The 20,747-nt window shown below is 32.2% G+C and overlaps 1 protein-coding gene and 1 non-coding gene across 4 annotated transcripts in view; both read right to left on the minus strand.

Moving 5' to 3' along the window:
• LOC134235437 (disintegrin and metalloproteinase domain-containing protein 12-like) overlaps positions 1-20,243 on the minus strand; it is a 36,051-nt gene extending 15,808 nt beyond the window's left edge. For all 3 annotated transcript variants that reach the window (XM_062717570.1, XM_062717569.1, XM_062717571.1), the window contains exons 1-9: positions 20,092-20,243; positions 19,137-19,240; positions 14,886-14,965; positions 8,399-8,477; positions 7,966-8,048; positions 4,882-5,000; positions 4,324-4,400; positions 4,071-4,154; positions 3,690-3,761 (exon numbers count right to left, since the gene is read on the minus strand). In XM_062717570.1, coding sequence (XP_062573554.1) covers positions 3,690-3,761; positions 4,071-4,154; positions 4,324-4,400; positions 4,882-5,000; positions 7,966-8,048; positions 8,399-8,477; positions 14,886-14,965; positions 19,137-19,240; positions 20,092-20,152 — 759 coding nt within the window. In that variant the 5' untranslated portion in view covers positions 20,153-20,243. The remainder of the gene's footprint in view (positions 1-3,689; positions 3,762-4,070; positions 4,155-4,323; positions 4,401-4,881; positions 5,001-7,965; positions 8,049-8,398; positions 8,478-14,885; positions 14,966-19,136; positions 19,241-20,091) is intronic.
• Positions 7,637-7,709, minus strand: Trnat-ugu (transfer RNA threonine (anticodon UGU)). Its single transcript has one exon. It is a non-coding gene; the product is annotated as a tRNA-Thr (tRNA).
• Positions 20,244-20,747: the final 504 nt, after the last annotated feature.

The raw sequence follows: 20,747 nt of genomic DNA on the forward strand, positions 1-20,747 counted from the left end.
TGTTCATATACGAGGGTTGTTCGAAAAGTTTGTGGACGATGTCCATCTTCGTTATAGACAATATAGACAATATTTTACCTTGGGTCAGAGAGGCATGACACACATGTGTAGACAAAGGCAATCAATAAGTAGATAAACAAAAAAATTCAGTAATTTGTGTTAAAAATAAAAAATAAATAAAAAAAAAAAATAAAATAAAAATAAAAATACATACATATCATATTGTTGTTGTGCTTTAAAATGTTATATTAAATGATTAGACAGGTACTCACAAATTGAAGTAAGACATTTATTTTCACATGTAATGACCAAAAATATTTTTGAGAACTATCTAAGCTATGAAAATTTTTATTATACTGTGCTTCATTTAGAAGTTTGATTCTTCTTTCATGTAAAAACACACCCTTGGTAAAATGTATTTATTTTGCTACAAAACATTTTTCACAATTCTTTTATCTCTTTCAAGTCCAATATATATCCAGTTTCAAAAAAGATATTCTTAATCTGGTTATACCTCTTCTAAAGTTAAAGTTATTTAGTAATGTTTTCTTCCAGTGAAATTACTTTTAAGCTTTACCCCAAATCAGAATTTTTTTCTTTCAGTTTCAGCCAAGAGTCAATTTGATTATTGATGACACACCCTTAAGGGGCATTTTTTGGTATTTCTAAAAATTTCAAAAATGTGTGAAAGAGAACCTGTCTCTATTTGTTTATGTTTTAGAATTAATAAAAGCATTGTACAGGAGAGAACTGTTATCAGAACACACATTGATTTTATGATATTAATATTTTATCTTCCAGTGACATTACTGCAAAATTATATTACTCACTGAAAATTCAAAACAAGCACATTATAATATGCAAAAATATTTGTTTTATTGATGTGTGAAGTTTCATTTCATTCGATTTAACACAAATAAATTTACTTCATTTTAAAATCAACATGTTTTGTACCCGCTGAGCACACAAAAGGCAATGTAACGTCAACACATAGCGTAGAGAATTTATAATAGATACTATACCTATACATTTCACACAGAATATTCCAATGCCCATTCATTAAATTTATTTTCTAATACTTGACATCTATTTTTTAAGAATTGATCTCATTGTATAATTTCCTTTGTAAAGGTTTTAATGTCTTTTAGTACTTAACTCTGCTTTCACAGGATAAGCAACTCTGAAGCGCCTTTGTCTTTCATTTACGTTTCATATTTTAAAGTTTTGTTCAGACATTTACAGTAAAACCGTTTCTTCACAGGATGCATCCATATAAAGTCTATGATCAAATATTGCTGTACTATTTGTACACACATGCACAACGACGCTTTGAAAGAATTTTCTTATATATGTCAACATTTTAAAAGTTTTTGGATTTTTCTGGAAAAACACAAAATTGTGGCCTGCTGCTCCGTACCTAAAACGTCATCGTTTTTGTCGTTTTCAATAAGGACTACTTATCATCTCAAGTTGATTTCTTTTCAACAAAGCAAAACATAAAACTATAATTTTAAACGATGTAACAATTCTTAATTTGAGGAGTTTTTGCTTCCATATAGAATATGATCATTATTTATTGTATTGCTTTGCTATTCTTGAGAAGAAGATTTTTAAAAAGAAGTTTTTAATCAATCATAATATTTTGTCAAAATTAATACATGTTATTTGGATTTATTGTTAAACAAGAGATGTTGTAAAACACTTATGCCCCCCTCCCCCCAAATTGGAATTTTTCCAAGTCCAAGGGGTATAACTCTGTCAAAAATTATGCGATTGTACCCAAAACAAAACTCGACCTAGATATTTATTTGATATATCTGTGTACCAAATTTCATTTCAATATGTACAACGGTTGCACAGAAAATGGAAACGGCAAATAATTGGAAGAAGATTTTTAAAGACATGCCACTCGTCCAATATTTATTTGATATATCTGTATACCAAATTTCATTTCAACATGTACAACGGTTGCAAAGAAAATGAACGGAAACGGCAAATAATTGAATTTTTTCTAAGTCCAAGGGGCATAACTCTGTCAAGGAATCCCCAAAACAAAACTCGACCTAGATATTTATTTGATATGGCAAAGTTTACAACGGTTGCAAAGAAAATGAACGGAAATGGCAAATAAGCTAAGTCCAAGCGGCATAACTCTGACAAAAATGATGTGATCATACCCAAAACAGAACTCGACCTAGATATTCATGTGATATATCTGTAAAAATTTATTTCAGTAGGTGCAAAGGTTTTGAAGAAAATGAACAAACGGACAGACAGATAGACGGACACCGGACAAAATGTGATCAGAAAAGCTCACTTGAGCCTTCGGCTCAGGTGAGCTAAAAACACATACCCGGTATATAATATTATGCTTACAAAATGAAATGTACATGTATGTATACCAATACTATCCAACATCAATTTGAGGAATATTAGAATATTTCCACTTTTTCTTTGTATATATCACACATAATTCTCTTAATGACTTTCAATCTAAATTTATGATAAATAATCTAAGGATATTTATCACTAAAGAAGCTATTACCAAAATTTAATTTTTTTTAAATATATTTGTCATCCAATAATGAATATAAATTGATATATACATGAAAACAAGGTTTTAAAATGTCAATGAAAAGTTCAGGTCTGAAGAATATTTGTTTTATCATATGTGCTTGAAAACTCTGCCAGTGCAATGGAATTATCCATGATTCATATGCAGATAATGAATTTTTATTTGAAGTGATAAGGCACTACTGACTTTTATAGCTATAGTGATATAAAACGAGACTACATAAAATAAACAATGACAATAGCAGCTAGAGACTGTAACTATTGCATAATGTATATTTGCATCTCATTGATCAAGTTCCTTAAATTACTGAGTACTCAGACCAAAAAACAAACACTCATCATCAGTTTGAACTCTTATGACACTGAGGATACTTCTCTGTACCATTCACAACTGTCATGTGACACAAGGTCACCTGAGGTCAAACCTGAATGAACTTACGAGACACTTCAAAAAGGAAAGTGGAAGGCTATTGACAGAAGTGCATTCTGAATTTAATTACTTCACTTTAACTACTTCTTAGTTCAGAATGACAATACAAACCCTTAAGTTAATCCAGTGCTTAAAATTCAGTCAATTTTTAATTACTCCTGGCAAGAAGGAATAAAATTGTTTGTAGTCTCCACTAATGGTTTTCTCTTCATTTGTCTGTAGTCAGTCTGTCCTATTTGGTTAATGTAAAAAATACTGTAGACGTACTTTTTTCCACGGGGTATAATTGGGAATCTCAATTTCTGTTTAATCTGCGGGTAGAAAATTACGCGGCTTTTCTAGATTGTCACTATATGCCTTACATTTATATTACGTACGCTTGGACAAATTTCCGTGGAAAGTTTGTGATCGCGTACATAGCGTGAATTAATACCACGCGGAAAAAAGTACTTCTACAGTATATTGAGCTGATTTCGTGTTAGAAAAATTTCTTTGACTCCAAATAAGTGTTTTAAAAAGTTTGACTTCAACATTTGTCATGAGCAATTTTAAAATGAAGTTTGATCATTCCCAAGTTACACTTGTACTAGCTTACCAAGTCTTCAAACTTCCATTGGATATTACATTTTCCTCTCATATGTATTTTTAAAATACGTAACAGTTGAATTGGTAGACTCTGACATACCTTGCTAACAATATTCACTATGTCTTTGGCTCTTTGAATGACCACACTATCCTGTCGACTATAGGTAATGTACTGAAAAGATGTAAAAGAGTGAAAAATATGTTCTGGATAAAAAATATGCAAAAGTATCTTACAATTTCTTTAAAATGAATCATAGGGAATGTATTCCACATTGATGTTAAATCCTCATTTACAAAAAATCCTCTTTAATTCGACATGAATTTTTTTTTTATTCGAGTAAACAGTATTGGATGTAAGGAACATGGAAAAAATAGTTAGATTTCACAGTGAAATGGGTTACACAGGTGTATGATTAGACAGTTTGCACTGTATTTCTTTTAATATCATGAAGGATGAATCAGAAGTTAGGAATACATGTACCAGTCTTTGGTCCGTAACGAGGTACATCTCGACAAACCGGGCATTGTTATTACTGTCATAGGGACCTCGTACTTCTCGCCGAACCTAAAATGATGGAAGTCAATTATCAAAATACCAAAGGACACAATCCTTAGTGATACACTGCCATTCTTTTAATAAATTAGCTTAGAATTAAAGAAATGAAAGATCTTTATATTCATATAGCACTTTGAGATATAAATTACTTATTAAACGGTTTCCTTGGTAAACTTACTCTATGAAAGACATCTTTGGTATGTAAATAATTTAATGTTGCATTTGCATGCAAACTGGAATGTTTTATTTTGTCATCTAAAAAAGATAAAAAATTCATCAAAAAGTCATTTCATTACCATGTTTAATGTTACAGTTGCAAACAATCTATGATACAGTATACACAATTGAGAAAAAAAAAACAACTTGCAACTTTCAATTGCTTCATTCAGATTACCTCATAAATCAAAATATGAAAATATTTTGATTCTCTTTATATTAGTCAAACATAATTTATAGAGATTGAAGTTTTTGCAGTATCTAAACATTAAAGAAAGCATTACTTTTTTGACATTTGCAATATTTTTCAAAGAAACCCAGAGGTCAACACTGAGCATGGGAATTTAAAATTTTTGCAAATTTCTTTACATTTCAAAACATAAAGAGTCAAAAATGCCACAAATATGTGGAACAGTGTATTCAAATTATTATTCCTTCTATACAGATTGATAAATGTAACCTGAATTGACAAAAAGACTTGATATTTTCATGATTTCTTGATATCAAGCATCTATTTTACCTCTTCTCTGGAATGGCGTGGGCCGATCATCAGGTTCTATGTACAGTTTGTGACGTCCCGGTCCATACTCTGGAGAAGGGTCAATATGATAAGAGACTCGCCCATCTGATATCAAGCCCCTGTAGAATAAAGAAATGCATCAGTTTAGAATTGGGGTCTAGACATGGCTGTCTGAGATTGACATTATGAACATTTCTGTGGCAAAAAATGTTTAAAGTAAACATACAACAGTAGTCTGGAAAATATCTAAGTCACTTGTAAACTTTATCAACCAATCACTCATTTATGATTTATTCAGTGATGAAAAATTATTAATAAAAAATTTTTACTTAGGTAAAAACTTTAAAATCTTAGTACATTTTAAATCATATGAAACATTTCCCTTGGGTCAGAAATAAAATGATTTTTACAGCATACTGAACATTAGTGTTTTAAGCAGAAATTTTAAATTGTATCTCCCTTCCATAAATAAGAAACCTTTCATCTTTTTCTATGATCATGGTACTTTCAATATCTAGATCTCTCATGTTCATTCAAGCTAAATCTGAATATACTATAATGATAACACCCCTCATGGAGTTATCTCCCTTTATACTATAATACTGGCAGATTATCTTCCCTTAAGTCCTCATTAGAACACTATAATTATCAATTCTAACACTCTTATCAACAACTCAGAATCCCTGAACCCTGCATGAGATTTCAACTGCTGCCTATCTGTTCTCAATCATGCCATTAAACTAATCCATCTATGTCTACAAATGAGATACAAATCTTATCACGGCTCCCTGATGGCCAAACATAATACAAATCTTTGTCTAATATATATATCAATATAACCCCACAGTCTGTTTTCATTTACAGGGTATTTCTCTTCATAGGCTGCCATGACCCATCTTTCATCACCGGGGTGAAAATGCTGACCAATCTCTCTTCACAATCTGGGGCTATGGCTCTACATGTTTATTTGTTTCCATTTGATTGAGTGTGAAAAAGGCCAGATAGGAAGCAGGTTTTACTACATTTCCTTTACTCAGTGTTTGTGTCCTCTCTCTGTAGGAGGTGTTTTTTTATATCAATAAAAGATCAAACAAAAGTAGAGGCAGGAAGAAACTCATCCTACCCAGGAAATCATTTGAGGTTGTATATAGGTCAGATAATACCACTAGAATTAGCTGATAGGTCTCCATATACATGTACTTTCTTTCATTTATAGATTTCATATTAATTTTAGATTTTAAATTCTGATGTTTCATGAATGCAAATTATCCTTCACATGTATTTTTAAATAAAATATACAGGAATAAATTTTTTTTCAAGAAAACCTCCCTCACACTGAGCAAGACCTTGAAAATTTATCATTATAAAAGCAATCTCAAATACATATCTATCTAAAATTATTCCAAGAAAAACACTTAATAAGCCATTGACTGCCTGGCCTTCACATAGGGACAAGGCCAATTCCTACATATCAGATAATTAACTGTGTTTATCCTAGACTTTAAAAAAATCTTCTTCTTAAATAAATGTGCAGACTATTTCAGTTGGACTTTTAAACATATCCTTAGATTATCTGATCTTAAAAAACTAAAAATAACACATTCAAAGTTTTGAAAAAGCACAACAGAAAAATTAAAACTTGCAGAGTTGGCATCTCTAGGCAGGTTGATGCTGATCTTTTTTTTATTTTTAGACATTTCTTGCTTATATCATTCGTTGCTGCATCTGACATGCTGTGGGAGTGCATATAGCCAGAAAACTGCACATGGCAACATGCACTGTCTGCAGATCTAATTAAACAAATAACCTCATCAGGGATCAAGTTTGGCTAGAATTGCCCATCTGTCTCTGCCTTTGAATATTCAATGTTTTCTTTGAGTTATACCTGCTTTCTGAATTCATTTTCAATACACCTCCATTTAATGCAAACATTTATAGGGCTGAAAGATGCAAATTTCACCACTGACTTTGTATTGAATATTCAATTTTAGGTGTGTGTGTGTGTGTGTGTGATAACTGCTTTCATTTTCAAGACACCTCCCCCACTTAATGAAAATATTTCCGATAAGGCCGATATGGCCGAGAGAAATAAAAAAATTACTGTTATGGCATAGAGAAAATGAAAAACTTACTGATAACTGTGAAATGCAAATTTGTCTCTGTATTTTATATCAAATGTTTGTGTGTGTGACACCTGCCTTCATTTTCACTACATCTCCATTAAACGCTAAAATTATGGCCGAAAGATGCAAATATCACCTGACTTGAGTACCTCTAGAAACATAGATGAATCAATATAGACAAGGCAAAAAGAGAGAATCTCAGAGGAATAAATCAATTAGAAGTCACGGGATCTAGTGATTTCAACTCTAATTATGTTATGCCGACACTAATTACAATGGCTTCTGAAACATTAACATTTACTGTACAGACATATTCACTGAAATGATATTTATTTAATCTATTCGCTCTGTATCAAATACTGCAGATCATTTAATTTTGCAGAACCTTATTTTTGGGAGAGAGTTTATAGGAATTTATTGAGTAATTTCAATTTACAACTTTGCACACTAAGTCTTGATATTTATGATGTGAGATACTATTTACCAAAGATGGGCTAATAAAATGTTTTAAATAAAGATACAAATGTATGACTGCAAAATTATGCACCCCACCTCCCCCCAAAAATTGGACATAAGTAAACATCTCTTTTTATTGTGTAGGCTTCTCAAATGTCGCAGGTGGTGAAAAATCAAGTCTCAACCGGGACTGGAACCCAGGGCCTCTGGCATACAGTGCCAGCACTCTAACCACTGAGCTATTGAGACCCGATATGTAGACTGACTTTCACTAACCTTTAAACCTTCACAACTTAGCACACAAATTTTCATGTTTGGGACATATTCCCCCTCTCCGTAGCCCATGTTGGGTGCCATGAGGTGAAAAATCAAGTCTTCATCGGGACTTGAACCCAGGGCCTCTAGCGCACCGTGCCAGCACTCTAAACACTGAGCTATTGACACCCGATCTATTGACTGACTTTCACACACCTGTGAACCAGGTGACACAAATAAGACACCTTACCTTATCCCATCACAGGTGCTTACAGCTACTATGGAATGTTGAAACCCACGGAGTGAACCATGGTAAAAACAGTGAGAAGACTCCTGTAAAAGACAATGAAAGTTTTTAACATGATATTATTGATAAAACTCCACGTCTTTTCATATAATTTTCTTTTTGTCAATCCAGGAATTCTTGTATTGTTAGGAAGGAAAAAGTATGATATACACGTGTATCAATAATGTTAAAATGAATGGAAGATTTTCAACTTTCACCTTTATATTTTTATATTACTCATTTATCTCATTAGCATAATTTACAATGTCAAAATAAAAGAATTTGAACTTTCATATTTCGCTATATCATTCCACAGAAGTTTATCATTTTTAGCATAAAAAAATACACAAAATCTAACATCATATCTATAATTTTATTCCTTCATCCAGATACATACCTCTATATTAGGCTTGTGTATAGTATAACTATGTGCATCATGAAATTTCTTTTCTATGAAATTCTTTGAAAATAAATACCTACAAAATAAAACAAAGATTTGTTAAAAATCAATTTCTAAGTAGAAGAACAATATTTTCTAAAAATATAGCTTTACTACAATTAAAAATATCTTTATTATAATCTTAAAACAAGATAGAATCACTGACTGAACATTTTTAAAATTATAATAATACTAAATATTGTAAAGAAAATTAAGGCTTTCTTATAATGTCTGTATATGACATCTCAACACTGCTGCCAGTGCCTTATAATCAAATCAAAAACTGGGATCACAATTTTTTTTAAATATTCTGGTAACGTAATAATTGAACAGGTGCTTACGAGATAACACCTGCCTCAGCAGAAATGATTAAATTAAAGAACAAAGAAAAAGAATTCCGACAAATATTGCAATTGAAACCAAGAGTTCAGAGCTTGGATTTCTGTTCATTAAGGTGCACACCATAAGTATTCCAACTCCTGTCCTGTAAATTATGCATGCTAGAAGACATAATGGACAGGGCCAGCAGGAAAAAGTCACATCTCTAGCTATAAATCAATAAATCCAGCCTCCTTCAATTAACCTAATTTAGGTCCCCCCAAAGTCATTATTTTATTTCCACACTATCTATAACAAGACCTTAATAAATGTTTATTACAGTGTATCTAAAACAAAAGAGTCTAATCAAAATCCAGCTGCCCGTAATGCACTGCAATACCTCTCTCTCGGGTTCAATAACACAGAAAATGGTTCAATAACATTGAAAATGTGTCAGGAATCTTTAAATATTTGCAGGCAATGCCCTCTGTAATGATTCCTCAGACCTATAAAAATCGGTGATGAAGGGATAATCTTTCTCCTGTTATGTAAACAAATAGCTATACTTCAGCTATGACTAGGCTAAAATGCTGAGGCCCTGTCATTCAGTACTAGAGAAGACATTTAACAGCTTCTGCAGCTCAGCCTCCCCCTCACTGTTTTAAGGAGGAAGGTTTGGTTTTCTCATTATGAGCAGATAATAGGCTTATTGATCATGTTGATATAGTTTAAATATGTTCCTGCTTAAAGATTTTTCCATATTCTTCCATTGTTTTGAAAATATACTGCAGTACCCTAAGTTGTATGCTGCCTGATGTTTTTCATTCTAGTTGTTAGGCCATTTTTTTTTTTACATGCTGAATTGTCTTAAGATTTTTCCAGATCATGACAAGGAGTAAGTACTAAGCGGGTGTAACCGGTCGACAGGAGATACTCATTCCTCCATGGCACCCGATCCCACCTCAGATGTTCTGAGGGAACTGTGTCTGCTCTGCTCCTTAGTTGGTATTGTTTCTATAAACTTTTGCATTTCGATTGCTGTTCGTTATCTCTATACTTCATGAAAAAAAATTAAACTAATATTTACTTAAAATCAATGTCACACCCAGATTTTTCTGATTTGTTCATTATTACTGGTGAACAGCTGTTATGCTGTAGATTTCAAGTTATGTTTTATGATTGAAAAAGATCCAAAAAAGAATCCTATACGAAACAGATAAAACTACACTAGACAGTCTATTTGTCTTTCCTTTCGAAGTTAGATAATCTATGCTGGGATCTACAGGGGAAAAACTGAAGCTTATCAAACCCAAACAGTTCCCCATCTCCTGCATATAAACAACTGACTGTCTCACTAATGCAGAAGAAAATAAAATACATATATACCCAAATTTTTGTCTCTCTATTAACAAGTAACACTTGAATGCTTTATGAATTTCTACGCAGAATTCACAAACAAGCTTTATGTATATCTATGCAGAATTTACAGACTATAGCTTCTCATATTCCCAGTGAAATTTGCACAGAAGTTTATGCAATTATGTATGACACAAATTTTTGTCTCTCTATTAAAATATACACTTGAATGCTTTATGAATTTCTCTAAAAATAGTTTCACACAACAAGCTTTATGTATATCTATACAATCAACTTACATACATGATAGCTTCATTATATTCCCATATACATTTGCACAGAAGTTTATGCAATTATGTATGAACATTAATTATGAATGGTCTGACATGAGTATAAATATACATATCATTCCTATGTATGTTATGAGCTCTAAAAATAGTTTCATCACAAAAGTAGCATATAATGTATTGTGACTCTCATACAATCACAAGTCTTATATACATGACTGAGCTCATTATTATACTCATATATTCAATTTCTTAAGAGCATATTCATCCCCCCTCCTTCCTACTCAGCATCCATTGCTTGTCCTTGACAAACAGTTCAGCTTAATTGCTATTATACATCTTAACAGAGAATGACTAGCCACAAGTTTTCCTGGTCTTAATTACAGATGGGGGTTATATGGCTTCTGGGGTAATAACCTTTTGGGTGACCTCACCGATCTGAGATCATTTTTATCTCTCCTCTCTAAGTGAATTATTCAGTATCAAGGGAGATCTGATTTTAATCCTTTCATTGATGCTTCACTTCATTTTATGAATGGTTCCATCTTCTTTATCTATGTGTACTCAGTTTCCTTGGGCAAAGTACACAGTGGCATTTCCTCTCCATACATCCAGGCTATCCATACAGTTTAAATTGGTTTATAAACTCCAATACCATGTCATGCAAACATACAAGTGTGAAAATTCGTGAATCAAAGTCTTTCTCAATTTGAACATAAAAAACAACGGACTACACTGAAAATATTATTTCTAAATTACTACTAAAATTCCAGCTTTTTTTGAAAGAGCTCATATTTTGACCAAATTGTCATGGGCTTTCCTGGGTTTTTCTTCCATGGCCAGGATCATATCTTTTACACTGTGATGCCAAAGAATCATCAAATCTTGATGCACCCTTGGTGTGTGTCACAACATAAAAGTAGGTCACTGTGACCTAATTTTGAAGTTTAATGGTTGTTCAATCAAAATGTGTCTGGGTCACATCTTTCACTGTATGATATCTACATAAGTAGAATCATCAAAACTTTCAGATATAATGGATTTTGGGTGAAAATAAGCTGCAACCCAAAAGTAGGTGTCTGTGGCCTCATTTTGCATTTTCATGCTGAACAAAACCAAAAACTGCATGTATGCATCCATGGCAGAATGAGGATGCAGACTTAATAGTATTCAGATCAGTGGATTATATAAAACTACCAATAAAACCAGATTACATACATGGAATTGTGCAATTGATAATTCCATCAGTAAAGTATTATCATCCACTTGCCTATTTTTCTTGGATCTGACAGTCATATAAACCTATTCAATGGACTAAATGATTTATCCTTGACAAAAACAATTCTATTCTGTCATGGTCTGTGTTTCCCTGCATTTTTGGATAATACTTTGCAGTATCCATTTCTTCTGCACAATTTACTATAAATGATTTACTGGGCCAATTTCATACTGTAATAGATCAATTGTGATCCTCTCCATTTATTTAGGTTTTTTTCCTTCCACTTCATCATACCAGCATACAAGTACCCCTTCCTCCTTAAATCCTATATATATACCACACAAACTGCAATCAAATCAGACTTAATGGTCCACTGCAGCAATGGGGCAAATATTGCATGAAGTTTCTGCCAAGTCATCAAATTTCTGAAGCTCTGTTACATGGAGCTGTATAATTATTGATGTTCTCAATCATTGCTTCTGATACAAATATTTACAAATAGCGGAGGCCAATACAGCCTTCAGAGACGAAAATTTCCCTTTGAACTTACAGTGAATTTCAATGTTGTGAGACATTATCAAGATTTCGACATGGGTTTTGTTTTATTTCTGTACTTTAGTTAGATGCTTCATTGACTTTATTGATCATTTATTCTGAAAAGAGAATAATAATGCCTACAGTTATTGATTGAGAAACCAAATACACAAATTTCAGAGATGAAAGCTTGTAGTCAAACAAGACAAAGTACCATCTATCTGATTGCATAATTCTTGATTTTATTGATACTGACAGGAATAATGGTTATTTGATAATCTAATTCCTAGATATATCTTCCTCCATTCTAATCTCTTAACCAGCCTGAATTTTAATCTCTTGCAGTTGTCATTAATGTTTCCTCTGGGGACACTAAATTAAAGCCCATAATTTCAAAGATTACACCTTTCTGCATCCAAATCTTCCATTTTTTATACAATATTTATGTTCTCTGATCTACAATTTACACTGATGGTTTTGATTCAGCTAGTAGACTCTGTGTCTTCGCCATGGACAAGATTGCGAAACATGCCTCATACAATATTCAGTTTCCACATCTATTTATTAAAGCACAGTTGAGCAGTGTGGATAATCATAGACAGTTTGACCTTTTGGTTCCATACTGTCTCCCCCTTGTGGCCATGCAGACAGACAGAAGCGTAGAACCACAGACATCAAGAATAATCTCATTTCATAATAAGCCTACATATTCCATGTTAATCCATTGACCTACATGGTTATACAATTGGATACCATATCACTATCTAGTGCAGATGACTTTGTGTGAACTAGGAGACATGCTAGAGCTTCAGATGGTGGCTGATATGAAAGGGTGCAAGCGGTATTAGTATCTAAAGAGTGTAACGTCTCTATGTGACCACAATCCAAAAACATGTCAGCTAGATACAGTTACAGTTAAATCCCTGGAGTCATATTTCAGTATTTCCTTACTTATAATTAAACTTAGTAAATCTTTGAAATATGCATCAAACATGAATGAAAAACACTTATGAGTAGATTTACGAAAAAGTACAATCAATCAACATTATATACTGCTGTGTTAGTATGTAGCATACTAACACAGTGGTATATTTATACATTTGTACATGTACATAGATGTGTGTTGTGCACAATCACAGCCTCAAAATGTTTCCTCTCTCCCTTCCTCTCATATATCAGAACAAACGTTTTAAGGATTGTGATTTCCTGTCATACGATCTTTTCAAACTTGCTTGCACTGTGTTAATTTATTTCATGGTCAATGCTCTTAAATTGGGGGGCCACATAACCTGACATAATTTCTCTCCCAGTAACTGAATGGTCCCCGAAAAAAGTAAATACTGCTCCAACGGAGCTTGACTGAAGTGCACGAAAACATCTCTAGTTAATTATGATATCCTCTTGACTTATCACTGGAGCAGTAAGAAAAACATTAAAATCAGCTGTTCCGTGTTTTCCCCAGCCGTTAAAGTTAACATAAAACATGTTCAAAATGACATAGCTTACTTCCTTCCAATTCTAGGCCTCTTTACTCATTTTTTGTTTATATTGACTAACATTTAAAAGATGGGCAAGATTTTTGTAGGTTTTCAACATTTATAAATTGCAGCATTTATTATTTGCAGGCTGTATTTATGTAATTTGCTGGCATAAGAAATGATTATAATTTTTAACACTGACTGCAGATGTTAAGAAAGAATCCTTTTTTTCTAGTGCAATTCATTTCTTTAATAAGCCCACACTTCCTGCATTTTTCTTTCATTATTTGCAGATTTAATGCAGTTTCCAATTCTTGTTCTCTAAGCAAACAGGTTAAAAAATCATAAAATATGTGATTCTCATCATGTGCATGTTAAACAGATTAATGTCCATGTTATAATAGATCCGAAATAATGCATAAAAACAGCTAGTAAACATGGAAGCCATACATCAAAGAAGTCTTCATCAAACTGTCAATAACATGATAACAATTCTTGTCTGAATTCAACAAGACTATTTACAGAGAACATGTTATGAGTGTCAAATATGGTCAGCAATGCATGGGAGATTTATTACCAGCTCTGCCCAATCAGGCATCAAGAATTTAATTACAAGAAGACTGTATTTTTTTTCTGTCCGTGGCAAATCTACCGCCTCTGGTTACCGTTACAATTAACCCTTGATAAAGGGATGCTGTCACTGTCTTTGTTCACAATGAAAACTCATCACTTGGATGCACACCATTCACAAGGATCAATTTTTTTTGGTATCGATTTCTAACACATTCGCGTGTACTACCTGTCACCAAGGGGAGAAAATGTTCAGTATTTCTTGTTTTCTTTTCATGTTGACAGAATGTTAAAGCACAGGGATACTTGTGGACCCGTTAATGAGCTATTTGATAGATGTGGCGGTTAATAATTCATCATTATATCTTCCTGTGTTTCAGTAAAATCGGTGTGAAATCTCCTGACTTGATATGCATGATAACCTGGGTACATAAAGCAGTAACAGGGGAACATATGAACCTCACAATATCTGCTGAGGTCTTTGTCCTTTGCAAAAAGTACTTCCATAAACAGCATAAACAGCAAAAAGAGACAAGCCATCTAAGCACGTGCACATGGCACAACCTTACTGGTATTCCAATTTTCCAAGTACACATTAAGTACAATTGCTAAATGAATATATATATTAAATTATTTTTTTTTTTAATTAAGCATATGGATGTGGTACAAAATGGACTTCTTACCTATTGACTGTTAGGTCTATAAGAAAATGTCTGTTGTATGCTTGAAAATATAATGTGACATCTTTAAGATGGGTACCATTCTGAAAAGAAAGATATTTACCATTAAATTGAGTTCGTAGACATAAAATGATGGAAGCCAATAGGCCTATATATCATGTATACAAGTTAGCAGAGATGACATTCGGCAATGATGTTCAGGTATGAAACAAAGCAATTATCAAGAGTTTTAGCTAATTCAAAAGCCCCTGATTGACTTATAGGTGAACTTTAGCATAAAATTTTGTGGAATTTAAACATGAAAATGTGAAACACATAAAAATGTGAAACATATATGATCTGTTAAGCAATCAATATGATTAATGAATGGTCATTTCAGAAGTTTACACAGGGTTTTTTTATGTTGAGGAAAGAATCATTACCCCTCCCTCATTCATCACCAACACATTGGGACATCTCTATAACTCACTGACCCTGATGATATTTGATATCAATTGATGGATGGCACAACACAGATTGAGCTCGTACAAGGACAAATAATTGCAGTACATAACTCAATCAAAAGAAAACCACTGGATCTGACACAGTGTAACTTTGCAATGGATTAGTTACAATGGATTACAATGAAATGTAATTTTACAATGTACAGTTGAACTTCATTATCTAGAACCCTGACATCTTGGATGCCAGAAACATGTTGAAGGGAAGTGCAGTCCCATCCATTTTTAAAAATGTTTTTTTTACCCCTTGCTATCTCAAATTCTCAGATATCTTGGAAATATAATCTTGATCCCAGTTTGACTGAATTACAATAGCTATCTTTTTATAATGCATAAAAAATTAACCAATGAGGAAACTTTAAGTTTCAATTCAAAAATGGTTCATTTTTAAAACACAGCATTCTAATCAATACTGATTGTAACAATGATAACATTAATAGATAAAATGCTAAAAGTTTTCGACCAACCGATTCACAGATCACAAAGGTCAACAAAGTCAGAACAAGAATGTACATTTAATTGGTATCTCGTTATGTATAGATCTTTTTTAAGAGCTGTCTAGACACGTGGTAAATATCACGATATGGACGTACAATAATGGACCATCATATTCACTATGAACCAGATTTCCCTGTCCGATATTCCGCCAAAGTGAATTGATTTGCCATGTTTACTCTTACTGATGTAAGGAAAAAGGAAACCTTTGAAGCCATTGACAGACAAATTGTATCCATTACCAATGCTCTCTTGAACCAAAATTTACATGCTGACCAAGTATACTGGATGTAGGATTCTTACTATAGAATCTACTTTTTTCCCCATTTTTTTATTACCTATAAACCATGTTTATACCCCCTCTTCTTGATATGCTACTCTTAATGGTTAAGATACAATATCTATATACATGCACACTTTTTTCCCCATCCTAGTAGCTTTAATCATATCCAATAAAGAATCAAAGGGAAATTTACATGAAAAAAAGAACAGTTGTTTTTGTACAAAAGTTCAATTTGGCATACAAAATATTTTGTGCAATTTTTGCATGTATTAAAGAGGATATTTCAGTTTGTTGGTGACATCTCAAAGATACTTGTAGACTACAAGGTATTCTTGTTGGTGAAACAGACTACAGTTTAACACGCTTATAATGAAATGATGCTTATTATATATAGCAAAGTTATTTCCATTCTCCTTGACTTTAAAATAAATACTTAATGAATACATGTATAAGGAATTACACTTTATATAACAAAACAAAATTGTTGCTGGTCCCTTTGTTATGGCACTTTGTTATGGAACCTAAAATATAAGCAATGTTTTACTGCACTGGCTTGTTAATTATAAGAAAAACATGCAAGGACCAAAACCTTAATTTTACAGGGAATGACTTCCTGGATAAATTGATGGTCTATTTATCAGCAGACTCCCCCATCAGGGCCAGAGGAGAAATACATTGGATTAAGTTGTGTCAATCCTGCGTGAGACAGTGGGTTAAATTTCCCTGGGGGGGTTAATCTCTGGTCAAAGGCATCCATGACAACAGATGCTTATTGGTGAAAAAACTCATTATCTTGGGCTGACAGGGCATAGGGAAAGAGTAATTACACAAAATGTCATATTTTTCTTTGCTGAAAAAAATATTGTCCTATTATTAATATAAAAAAAACTGCACTTATAATGAAACCTTGCAGCTCCAGTTCAATATCTGGTCTGTTTTGTGAAGGTTAATTGTGAACCTTGAGATATCTAACACCTGGCTTGGTATATTTTTCTTAACTTTATATTATACTTTTAGCACCAAGGTAACATATTCTGAAATTTGTTTATTTATTGCTCAAACTCTGAACCATGTGCCTATTTAATAAACATCCAAAGCATTATCGAAATATCGCTTTTTAATTCATTTAAGATGAGCTTCTGATTAAAGGCAGTATGGCATTCCCCATTGTTACACAATAAAGCGATGCATCTGGAGATTATAGGTGTGCATCTTATCTAGTACGCAGAGAGCCATAAATCACATTATGAAATCTCCCCATTTTATTTACGTGTATCACGGCAAAATTTTTTTTTTTTTTTGATACACTGGCTAAGATAAGGTGTACTAGCTAGAAGCAACTGTGAGTCACAAAGCAAGATCTGAAATAATTCATCATAACTTTCCCCTATATACTATTGGTCACTGAGTCTACAAATTAGATGTTTGTTTGTTAATACACATTTGGCAGTTTAAGAGGGGCACTGCTCTCTTACAAAACAACACATGGCTGCAAGCAATGCACATGACGAATGATTAAATAAAGGAGCTTGGTCTCCAAATGTGAGACCGAAAATTAATATTTGATTAGACAAAGTAGGCATGGGTTCATAAGAACTTTATGTACTGAAACAGTCAAATTGTTATATTTCAGCATCCATTGAATGCTGTTAACATGGTGATTGATTCAATACACATCTAGTTCTAAAATAATGTATTAGTCAAACTCAGTGCCAGGGAGGCAATAAGTAACAGATTTAACAGAATGGAAGCATACATCATATATTGAACCTTATAGTAAACACTAAGTACGCATGAATAGATTGTATCATGTTGATTGCGACATCAAAACAGCTGATCGTCACAAATTCAGTCAGTCATGAATGACTGATACAATGCATATTATTGAACAATTCATCACATGAACATTAACTGCTAAGTAATATGTACTATGTAAACACAGAAAAACAAAAGATAGAAAGTGATGAAATTGATTCTTTAATTTGTTTATTGGGCTATTAGAACTTAAGTTACCTTAATATGCAAATAGGAGAACCCCTTCTTACTAAAGCAAGAAAATTTTCAAACCATAAAAAAAGAATGTACTTTTTAATACACTAAGGTCCCCCCAAGAAATTATCATATGGAATATATAGATTACACGTTTGATCTCAGGAGATAGAAGATTGAATGTAAATGGGCTCATAGTTAGAACATAAAATACACATTAAGTACTGCATGTACAGGTCAATATTGCCAATAGCTTTTCTCTTGTGTTATCAGATAAACATTATATTAAAGGTTGAATTGTTAATGCAATTTTTTATCTGTTTATAGACCTGTGAGTGAAAAAAACTCAAAATCTTCAAAATTTTAGCTGTAACCTGTCTGTAGCCTTTAGAGATATTTTTCTGACAAAAACCTTCAAAATTGATAATTTTTATGGCTTCTTCTTTTAGCAGCTGATTACGTTGCATCTCCCTGCAACAATTACTCTGTCAATCAAATACAACTAAATGCATTTTCTGGTTCATTTCTTAAATTCTTGGTATAATATACTATGATCTGCCTTGTTTCATTTTTTTTAAATCTAAATAACACATTTAAAGAAGAAAAATCAAAATTAAAATATCTGCATGATGCTAAGAAACTGTAGCAGGGTGTGTTTTAATGTTCATCATAACATTTAAAGCCCCCCCAAAAGATTTATCTTGCTTTTCATCAATAACTGGTTGCTTATTAGGTTTGAGATATTTCAACTAACCCTTGATAAAATATTAAACCAACCAACATGTTCCAAAAACAACATCAACTGGGCATGCATGTGCATATCCTATCTATTTTTCATTAAGGGCCAAGACTCAAAATTTAAACAGACCTTTTTTAAGCTTAGTACAAAAGATAAATAACCAATTACTATGATAGCATCTTAATAGCTAGTTAATATCATTATGATAAGTTATAAAGTTGTTGTAATAAAGCATTGTGGTTACAAACCTTAATGTGAGTGGTTTCCCTTGGTAATCTATTGTGGTAGAACACTGGTTTTATTACTTGAAAACGCCTTTTGTCTGGCAAATTTCGCTTAACTAAATTATCACCTACAAAAAAGAAAACTTGGTGAAAGCATGACTGATTATGAACTAATTGTCAATAACTCCCAAAATACAGTAATGCAAAATTTAGTAGCTTGCTAATTCTATAGTAAATACTTAGTGCATTCAACAACTAATATATAGTATTATAGCTTGCAAACTTATACAGATGTACATAACATAACTAAAAACTAGGAAAGTTTATAAATATGGAATGTATTAGTGTTCATGTGAAATAGGTGCGAAATTTTGCTACAAACTTCAAATATCTTGAGATTAGCTTGTAAAGTTTGTAAAAATAACATGTACTTTACATCAGGAAAATTTTCTTCAAACTTTATATTTACTATAGAGAAAACTTCTATTCATTTTTTTTATCTGGTACGAATATATTTTATTTCATTTATTAGCCACTTAGAAATTGGGTCACAGCACTTTCTCTTTATAAGTATTTCAAAAATGATAAACAAAGAACGTTTCTATATGTCATTTCTTATTTCATTCACTACTGCATTCAAAAACCAATTCAATATTCAATGTCAACTGAAATATAATGTGGTAAAAAAGCAATATTGCAAGTGGTGAATTTTAATAAATTTAATATAATAGGTCAGATAGAGAATATTATTCAATTTCCCATTTTCCAGGTCTAATTAAGATTCACCCCTACAATTACATTAAAACCTGACAATTTCTAAAACATGATATCTTGTTTTAATGAGTCATAAAGACAAAACAATCCCTGTGCATCTTATGTTTTATTGTTTTGTGAATGGGATGGGTTCATCTGCATATTCTTAGTGAAATAACATGCTTCAAAAACACAAGTAAACTTGAATGGTTTAAATTTTGGTTACCTAAAACTGAAGTCAATTGTAGAATATCCAGTAACAAAAGAAAAATTGCATGTTTCCCCATCCTCTTTTTCGACCATCTTCTCTTTTTCACTACAAAGTATCTTGTGAGGTAAACGAAAAGATAAGTAGGTCATCGGACGAAACAGCAAGAGATGTTCCGAATGAAATATTCATTTATGAAATTTGTTATTACCAAAACGAAAAAAAGGGGATTTTTTACGATCCCGATGTTTTAACAAATTTCAATAAGTTATAAAATGTTGCTCTGAACATTTTCAATAGTATTACAACAATGTTTATAGCATAATATAATAACAACAATGAGAATATCTTAGATGCATTTGATAGCATTATTTCCCTGCCTACTTAGATCTAAGTTCAAAATTCATTTTTTAATATTGATTTAAATATCGATATGTATATTTTTTTTAAATTAAAAAAGAGAAAACTAACTCTACATTTTTAACTTACCATTATTATTCATTCATTCTTTGTTTTGAATTTAATAATTATAATTAATTGATTATTTTATCCAATCTAATTAAAATTAGATCCTTTATGCTCCTTTATTTTGTTATGTCGCTGTAAGGCGACATAACAAAATAAAGGAGCGTAACGGATCTAATTTTAATTAGATTGTTATTTTATCTTATTTA

The sequence above is a fragment of the Saccostrea cucullata genome, unplaced genomic scaffold (assembly GCF_032062105.1).
Source record: "Saccostrea cucullata isolate Sc308-1 unplaced genomic scaffold, CSIRO_AGI_Scuc_v1 ctg446, whole genome shotgun sequence".
Taxonomy (NCBI): Eukaryota; Metazoa; Mollusca; class Bivalvia; order Ostreida; family Ostreidae; genus Saccostrea; species Saccostrea cuccullata.